Here is a 10,231-nt window from a genome sequence, read left to right on the forward strand (position 1 = left end):
ATTATAACATAACAGTATACACTACTATTCTTTCTATTGTAGATCATTGACGGATGTTCTGTCATTGTCATTGGATATAGTTACTGTCCGACTCGTTCCATGTTATAAGATAATTCTCCATGTACAGCCTACATACAGCCTGCAGCTGGTATGGTCCGAGGAATCTATGATCTTCCCGCCCGGGTAAGATTAATTTATGATGCAGGTTACTAAGATATGCAACTCCACAGCTCTTCCAACTGTGTGACTGTCGACTCAGTCTCCCACCCCGATTCGGCCTGTATCCCCCTTAGCAACTCGACGATGATTTCGTGCTCATCCGGGGTCTCAAGACACTGCCCAATAGCTAACAGGAGCGGTAAGATATAGATCTGCACGGCGGCGGGAGGTCTCCCCAGGGCGATCCCGCAGATCTCGCGGCTGCGGTAGTCGACTTCCTTGGTTACCTCGCGATACCCCTGGAGACGGTGGAAGGCAGTGCTAGGATCGCTGACCACGTCCGGCGGACGGTTGAGGAGGAGCGCGATCCGTCCAAAATGGTAGTGCTGCATCGCGGCGGCGCAGGTGGGGTGGCCGTAGAAGATCTCGGGAAAAGGGAGATGGCTGGTGTCTGGGCTTTTGGCGATGTTTCTGGGTTTTTCGATGCGGATGCTTGGGCGGAACGTCTCAGGAAGGTCTTCCAGCCAAGTTTGGAAGTCGAAGCATAGCTTCAACCAGGTGGTTGTGGTGGGGGCGTCGTGAGTGGCGGGGTTTGTGGGAGTTGGCGCGGTCCACTGCGCGAGCTGTGACTGTTTGTATTGGGCGAGAAAGTTGATGACCTTGGACAAGAGCCATGTGAGCCCGTTTGCTGCGAGGTCTTCTCGAGTGGAGTCCAGGGTTTCGCTTTGAGATAGATGCAGGTCCCCGACATCATCAAGGGGGATACCTGCAGCTCGCCAGAGTGCAAGGTTGCCAGGATCGAGATGTGTCGGCCTACGGGTAGGATAGGACGCGAGATAATCTTGACGAGCTAGGGCCCAGAATGCAGCCCGGATACCGGGAGAGAAACGAGGACAGGTGCTAGATGTGAAGGTATGTTGCATTTGCAATAAAGCCTCGCACAATGGGCGGATGCCGACAAGTTGCCTAATATTTGATTAGCGTTCTGAGCCACAATGGGGAAGTAAGGGCTTTGGCGCAAACAACGTACGACTGCCAATCCACTAATCTGGTGTCAAGCAGCCTATAAAATGTAAGAATTGTGACTGTTGCAAGCAGATCTTCAGTCCTTTTGGAAAGAACAGCAGCGGCAGGTGAGTCTGGGGAAGGCAAAGGAGTTGTTGGATGAGTGATCTGACGATGGAGCCATTGGCTCAGCGTTTCGATAGGTGACTCCAGCACGGCTGAGCTGGAAACCAAATCGTAGGCGCCTGAGATATCCCGATTCATATGTGAAACTGCTAGAAATTGGTAATTGGTGGCCTTGAATAGCCAGTCTACCTGGGCTGCATTCGGATATATCTCCATAGTTGCCGGCCGACTTCGTAGAAAACCCCTATTATCTGCAAGCCTTTTGCCTCCTATGCGGCCGATATGCTTCGCTGCAATAGCTGCAATAGCATATCTCAGATAGGAGCTGTTGATAGCACGGATAGGCACGCAGACAGAAAAGAACTTGGTGGCATCGGACAGATCGAGCCTGAAAAAATGTTAGTACGGACTCTGTATCGATGGCCTGAAAGAAAAAATATACACACCAAGAGCCGATGGTCTCGGAAAAATGTCTAACTAGAAAAGCAATCTCGTGTTCTTTCCCAGTAGCTAGCTTGGCAAAAATATCCTGGAACTCTTCCTCCTCGGTTCTCTGAGACGCAGCTCCAGACGAAGGCACCCGTGAAGCCTGTGGCCTGTGATCAGTAGACACGAGAAAGCTGCTGCCAGGACCGTTATAAACTTCCGTTGCATCGTTGATAGATGTTGGACTGTTAGTAGCAGGACTGGGCACCGAGGAACCCCGGTCCCCAACACCGATTATATTAGCCTGGTAGAGTTGGTGGCGTTGCCGAGAAGACTCAAAACGAATTTGAGTATTTTCAGAAGGTTTTTTGACGTCCCCTGAAGCAATTGGAGGACTCGGTTGGGTTGCTGTAGTCGCTATGCTACCGGAAGTGGCCCCCTCAATGGAATGCGATTCTGGCAATGGCCGTTGATCGAATGTAATAATACCATGCTGAGGCGGCGTCTAGCTAATCGATTAAGTAATGACTTGGAGACATATAACCAGCAAGACTGCCTACCTTTTCCTTGGAACTACCGGTAGAACTAGAGTGACCCGACTCGTAAGGCGCATAGCGACGCCTGACCGACGCGCCTTGGTCGATGAACTTGCGGGTTTGGACGTATCCCGGGCATTCTACGCCTGCAGTGGCACACCTTTGACATCCTGGACGGCCCTCATCACACTGAGAATATTAGTTTGGAGACGGGGAAAGATAGCCCTGGAGATGGGAGGGGTTCTCCACCTTCATATGGCGTCTTTTACACCGCTCACAAGCCTTGTTGGACGGTACCCCTGGCATTGTTTCGGGGGCATCATTGGGACGGGAGAGACCTCCTCAAGATGGAATATCTCCGATCCGTTGTCAAGACCCCTGCTGGCAGTGCAAATGGCAAAGATCAGGCGGTCGTTCGTACGGCGTTCGCGATTGATCGACAGGAGGGAGAAAATCCAGCCTCGGAGACGCGATTGGGAGATTAGAAGCGGCTAGACTCAGCCGACTGACGTCATCTCGGCGATACATCGGAGGCAGAAACTCACCGCCGGCGGAATTGTATATGCTTCCACAAAGGGAAAGTACCACAACAATGACAGGCCAAAGGAATGATTTCTGTTAGATATATCGCAATTATACAGCTCATTGTATAACTAGAGCATCCTATCTATCAACGCGAGTATGGTATCGTCCAGATGTACCTCTAATGGGGGGGTTCGCATTCGGTTAGGTGTAACATGCGTTATTTTTGTGCGACAACCAGTGGAACACGTAGAGAAGGGGCTGCTAGAAATTCAAAAGTAGATCAGCGCATTTGATTCATTTCCAATATTATTTGGGCCTGGTGACTGAAGCCGTTTCCTGGTTTGGCTGTCGTCCAGAAAGTTCCTTCCCCCTGCAGCCCTTGCGGAAGCTGTGGCATTCTTTAACAAATCCTATACGTATTCAGGGCCAATAGTATCATATTCCTATATGATTCGCACACTCAGGCCTATCTGACGTCGGTCAGGCCAGATATGCCTAGTAAATAAAAAATCAGAGTGTAATGCTAACTACATTAGGCTTAGCTAGTTAAGTGATGGTGTAAATATACATAAATCATCCTAATTAGCAGCCTTAAGGTCATCCTTTTCTATAATATACCTCTCTAGTGTCATCCTAACTCTATCATCATCTCTATCATCTTAATATCCTCTATACTAAGCATCTTAATAAACTTCTAATGCTATGGTCCTATTAATATCTTTATAAAGCTATCTATAGGTATATAAGTCATTAGGATCTACTAGATCTATATTATCCTAGCCTGGGTCTCCTGGCGAAGCTAGTGCTGTTAAACATTAATATATTAAAGCTTAGTGCATATAAATGGCACTTCTTTTATAAGTAGGTTAACAGTCTATTTATTATTGCATAGGATACTTAACTAATGCTTTATATTAAATCTAATAGATATAAATAGTTATTTTCACCAGAATAGCTCCTTTCCTGCGTGCAAGATTATAGTTAATTTGGCCTCTATAGTTAATATTATTATAATTTATTACTTTAACACCTTCTAATCCATAGGTCCTTTATATAATAGATAGATATATCCTTATGTGCTTTTATAGTCATTATTATCTATATATACTATATTACTTATACATATAAATACTAGATAATTTATAAGTGTTTAGTTAACTAATAGATTATTTGTGGGGCTCTCTACTAAGTATCTATAGTAAATAGCTAGGAATCTTATCTTATATAGGTATAGAATTGCCCATTCTGCAGCTTTAATATGCTTAGCTAATAAGTTTAATAGGAATTCTCCTAATTTATTTGCAATCTAGGCCAATTCCGCCCTTATAATAATCGTCATGTAGATAAGTGATCTTACTAATTCCTAATAGTATCATATCTAGCTTCGCGTCGCGGTCTCTATATTCTTAATTAAATAATTAACTAATGCCGGCGTCCGCGGCGGTTTATAGTCTAAAAGCTTATACTTTATAGTGATTATTATAATATAAGCATCTTAATATAGCTAAAGCTTTTAATTAATATAGTCTTTATAGATCTATATATTAAGGAACTATTTAAGTTCTATCTTATATATCTAATAAATACTATTTAGTGCTCTACTAAATTTATTCACATATACTTTATTCTCTTTAAAGTAGGTAAGGATAAAGTCGTTAATATATACTAATAAGATAAGCTTATTATTTATAAAGAGGCAGGGGTCTTTAGATGGCTTTAGTCCTAATACTTTAAGAGTTATAGCTAGATCCTTTTGCTATAACTTTAGTAATCTTTATAGTCTATATAAGGCTTATATTAATAAGAGGGCTTTATCATCCTGTGCGAATCTAGAAGGCATATCCATATAAATCACCTTATCTAATAGGCTATTAATAAATATATTAACCATATCATATTGGCGTGTCTTTAGGTTAAATATAGTAACTAATAATATTAACATCTAAAATATTTGCGCTGCAAGCGTTGTAGCTCACATTTCCTATACTAAGAAGGGCTATAAATCTCCCTATATATATAATTATACTTTAAACTTCATCAAGTAACCGTCTAAATTAAATTTATAGGTAAACACCTATTAAAGTGAGATGATCACAGCATCATTTGGTTATTTAATAGTTTAAAATATTTTATATTTAGATAGACTATTATATTTAGCCGTTATAGCCTTAATAAACTAGTCCTTATATTAATACTTAAGCATCTTCTTCTAATTATCTAGGGGTGGCGGCATCTAGCTTTAATATGGCCGTTTATTTGCGCTTAAAGCCTTTAGGTCTTTAGGCTTTATTATAATTAATATACTAAATGCGCTGTATATACCATCTAGTCCCTATATAGTATATATATCACCATTTCTATATCACCTTAAAGCTTTGTGAGTTTATTGTCCCTAGATTATATTTTTAGCATCTAGGCTTAGTCCTATCTTATAGTGCTCTATATCATCTAGTTCTTAATCTTTATTTATGGACAAGATCCCTAATGTTCGCGTTATTATTAGAGCACCCTATAGTTACTTATTTAACTGCTCATCTAATTGTTCTGTTACTATCTATAATTATTATAATAAACTTAATATTGCCACTATTATATATATAGTCTATAATATTGGCGTCTGCTCTAGTATTATTATCTATAAGATAATTATTATTTTCTAGTGGTCTATCTACTTATTACTATAGTTCTTAAAGGGTCTATAATAGCCTTTCTTAGGGGGTTCTATATTAAGTATATCTTATTTAATTATCTATATAATAGCATCCTGCTCTTAGGTATCTAATCTCTAGTATATATCCTCATCATCAGTGCTCATAAGGTCGTCGGCTTTAATTAGCTCATTTATTAATAATATTAATAAGTCTATAGGTGGTTTAGATAATGTCATCTATAAAGTAACCTTAATAAATAGGTTATTTAGATTATACTTAATTATCTTATTAACCATAAAGTCGCGGTATCTAAATATGGTCTGTTTCCTTAGGTTCTATATATAAATAATATTTAATACTAATTATCTGACGAAGTATCTAACCAGTGCTTATAATTTTATCTTTTCTTTTTATAGTATGCCTTATTATTATACATATATATGAGAGCTATATAGGTATATATTAGCTATATTTCTTTTGACTATAATGATCATGCCGCTAATAAGCTTATCTAACTATTATCTTAGGGTTTTCTACCCCTAATCCTATATAGGCATGTCATTGAGCATTTACACCCTATAATTAATTATTTCTAGCCATAAATCTTATAGTATATTATCTTTAATATATAGGCTTCTTAACATCTTTAATATTACCCCTCTAGCACATTCAGCACAGCTATTCTGTTCTGCTATTCCTAAAACTATCTATTCTAATATCGCGCCAGTAATAAGGCGATTAATATCTTTAATTAAGGCCTTTTTATTATCTATATAATATGCCTTTACCTTAATATTAAACTAATATTTAACTTAATCTTTAAGGTCTATTATCATTCTGCAAATATTACTCTTATGTTTAATATACTTAATCTAATAGAATCCTATTATATCATTAATAAAGTGCGTGACCTAATTTAGGTTATTATAGCTTATAATTATCTAAATAAGATTAAAGTATATATACTTAAATAGTCTATTTATATATATTATTTATTATCTTAATATTTTCTGTGGAGTAGAGGTAAGTCTATAAACATGATATTCACCCTCTAGCTTCTTAATGTCATCTATAATCTCAATGCCATTAACAGCGCCTATGAGGTGCTTTAGGGTATTATATTTAATATAGCTATATTATCTATGCCATCTCTCTGTAGTTCCCTTTATTATTAGGGGTTTTTATAATCTCTATAAATCTTTGCTTATAATCTTCTAGTTATTAGTTATAGCTATTATTATAGCTTAGGGCATTATATCTGCCATAAATGCAGTTTATAGTTTATTATATTTAAGTATAAATTAATTATGCCTATCCTAAATAATATAAATACTAATTAGTCTATTTATAAGTTGTGTGTTTAGGTCATCCTAATATAATCCTTTCTCTTTTAATCACTTATATGACATGAGATTTATATAGAATCCTAGGGCATAGGTCACATCTTTAAGATCTAGGGAGGTCTAATATCTATTGGCTATCTTAGGATATATTATAATTATGCCCACTCCCTTATATAGGCTATACTTTATACTGGTGTGATATCGCGAGCGAGCGATATTGCGAACTCCTGCGCAGCCATGAGCGGGATCACCTTGGCAGAACGCCAAGGTGCCTGCTCACCAACAATATAAGATCTCCTAACCCTAATGGAGTAGTTATATAAAGTTTTCACTCTATATTAGGGATTAATTAATTCTATAGAGTTCTATTGTCACCGGGTTGCTTAGCTTTTAATAAGTTAAGGGGAGGTATATAGATACCTTCCCTCTAACCTATAGTAGCAATAGAACAGAGATTTTCTAGAGACTATTAACTTTTAAATATTATATCTAGTAGTATATTATATTAGGGATTAGCCTCTATGCTGACCTTAATGGACTGCCGCTCCATAGATAATATCTAAGGATTAATAGGATTTAAAAGTAGGATAAAAGGGATGAAAGACCCCTTAAGTAAAGAAAGAAGAATTATTAAGTATCTTTACTAAAGAAACTAAGTAAATAAAAGACTTAATCTTTTATTATAAGTTAATAATAAACCCTATTAGTAATATATAGAACTACCTATCACCTAAGGCATTTAAAATCCTCTTAATAATTATAACTATTAGGATAGATAAGATAGATATTCACTCTCTTCTTAGATGCCTAGAGTAAGTGCTCTAAGGTAAAAGAGGCTAAATAAATCACCTAATTTAAAAACTTAAGACTACCTATATATAGGTGGCTTAACTTTAGGATAACCTCTATTAAGTAACTACTAGGTAGCTAGATCCCTAGAATAATACTTAAATAGCCACTAGAGAAACTAGTTATTAAGAGTTAATTAATAATTTTAATAACTAAGGTAGACATCTCTACTAAAAGATCTTAAAACTTAACTAGATCCCTAAATATATAGGTAAATATTAAGATGAGGGCGCCTAAAAATGGCTATAGTAAGTAAATAAATACTTTTAAGATAAAGAAGTCTTATATAAGAAGTTTACTATTAATAGAGAGAAGGTCCTAGTAATAAAATAAAAACTTAATAGTAAGGTATATAAATAATAGAGATATTTATAGAGCTCTATTAATAATAAGCTCTACACCCCTATTAAAACTATAGTGGAATTTAAGAAGTAGATTATTAATAACTATACTAAATACTTTAGTAAGGAATACTGCTAGGAGGTATATAAGAGTCTTACTTAAGAAAAATAACTTATTTAAGTATATATCTATAAACTAGTAAAAGTCATAAACTAGATTAACCCTCCACTAGTAGAGAATATACTTATTTAATAATTTATTATAGGCAGCCAAAAATAACTTTAAGAGTAGTAAGCATATAAATTTAATAAACTAACTATCTTAGCTAGGGTTATTATAAAATTCGCCCTCTATAAGAAAAGGGTTATTACTATATAATATATCTATAGGCTAATAGGAGCGCTAGATGCTATAGATATTAATACCCTAAAGTAATTATATACCTTACCTAGGAGGCCTACCCTTATAAATAAATATATACTATACCCCTAATAATTAATTACTAGTATAAGAGGACTCTATTTTATATATAAGAAACCTAAATATTATATAAAGGATTATTAATTAAGTGAAATTCTAATAATAACCCCCTTAATAAAGGCCTTAAGAGAGGGAAATAAAATTAACTACTAGAATTAAAAGTGCTAGCGGCATGAATACTTAAGGCTTCTATAGTTCTTAATATTAACCTCCCTAATGTCCTAGACCCCTAGGGATTACTACTCCTATAAGGAGATAAAAAGTAAAAAATATAAAAAAGGAAGTATAAACTAATAATCTAAATAATACTAATATAAATAAATGCATTAGGTGGAGGGCTGCTAATCTTTAGAGGAGAGATTAGTACTAGAGAATAAGAGAAATTAAAGGTTAAATATATAATTAATAGTAGAGCCTTTAATAACTTTATAAGTAGTAAGGTACTTTAAAAACTTATCTATACCCTACCTTAATAAATTAATAAGGGTACTTAACTAGATATAATACTATTAAATAGTAATTATATTTTAGCTATATATTAAGTACACCTTCTGCTACACCTTAGTAGATAAATAAGAATAACCCTTATCTAGGTTATTAATAACCTTAAATATAATATTATTTTAGGATAGATATGGCTAAAAGCTACTAACCTCATTATTAAATAGTTAGAATTAAGGATGATTCTCTAGGACCACTAAGGTGAATAGTTCTTTATGCTCTTAAAGGATATTAAATAATAAATTATAATTATACTCTATATTAATATAATCTTAATATAATATATACTATATATGCTGCATAAGGCAAAATTAAAAGGTATTCTCTATTTTCTTTAATAAACTACTAAGCTCCTAGATAGACATAAGCTATATATAAATCTTAAGGTAGAGGCAGTCCTCTAGAAGTATAATATTTTTTATTAAGAACTTATAGCGGCCCTCCTGCCTAAATAAGATATTATATATAATATTAATATAAATAATACTATATCTATTAATATTAGCCCTTTCTCTCTCTTATAAGAAAAGCTTAAGGAGCTGATTTAATAACTAGAGGATCTAGAGTAGAAAGGGCTTATCTAACCCTTTACTAGTCCCTAGGGCTTTCTAGTGATATTTATTTAAAAAGTGATAGAAGAGTAGTAAATATATATTAACTATTAAGTACTAAATAATTTAATAATTAAGAATAACTACTTATTACCTTAAATCTAGGAGTTGCTAGATATAGTAAGCAGGAGCTAGATAATATTAAAGATTAATCTCTTATTAAGATACTAATAAGTATAGATAGAAGATAACTTAGTTAAAAAAATAGTATTTAATATAGTATTTAATAAATTTAAATTTTTAGCTATACTATTTAGTCTCTGCAACACACTAGCAATATTCTAGATAATAATAAATTATATCTTAAGAAAATATATTAGCTACTTTATAATAATATACCTTAATAATATCCTTATCTTCTTTAAGAATATTAATAAGCACTACTAATACCTTAACCTAGTCCTCACCACCCTAAAAGAATATTAACTATATACTAAAGTATTAAAATGTGAATTCACCATAAAGAAACTAGAGTTCTATAAATATATTATTAAAAGGGGCTAAATATTATCTATGCCTAAGAAGGTTAAAGCAGTATTAAACTAGCTAAAGCCTTAAAATATCTATAAGATTTACTAATTTCTAGGATTAGCTACTTACTACTAATAATTTATATAGGGGTTTATATATATTACTATACCCCTATATAACCTACTAAAGGAATTAGACGCTAAATT

The 10,231-nt window shown here is 34.8% G+C and overlaps 1 protein-coding gene across 1 annotated transcript; it reads right to left on the reverse strand.

Moving 5' to 3' along the window:
• Positions 1-48: 48 nt before the first annotated feature.
• Positions 49-2,558, reverse strand: ASPZODRAFT_112512 (hypothetical protein; the record flags this gene model as incomplete). Its single annotated transcript, XM_022721042.1, has 5 exons — positions 49-1,125; positions 1,190-1,678; positions 1,737-2,221; positions 2,277-2,441; positions 2,502-2,558. 5 exons carry the CDS (start codon positions 2,556-2,558, stop codon positions 210-212), a joined length of 2,112 nt encoding a protein of 703 aa, XP_022584006.1. The 3' UTR covers positions 49-209.
• Between the last annotated feature and the right edge of the window lie 7,673 nt (positions 2,559-10,231).

The sequence above is a fragment of the Penicilliopsis zonata genome (assembly GCF_001890105.1).
Source record: "Penicilliopsis zonata CBS 506.65 unplaced genomic scaffold ASPZOscaffold_3, whole genome shotgun sequence".
Lineage (NCBI taxonomy): Eukaryota > Fungi > Ascomycota > Eurotiomycetes > Eurotiales > Aspergillaceae > Penicilliopsis > Penicilliopsis zonata.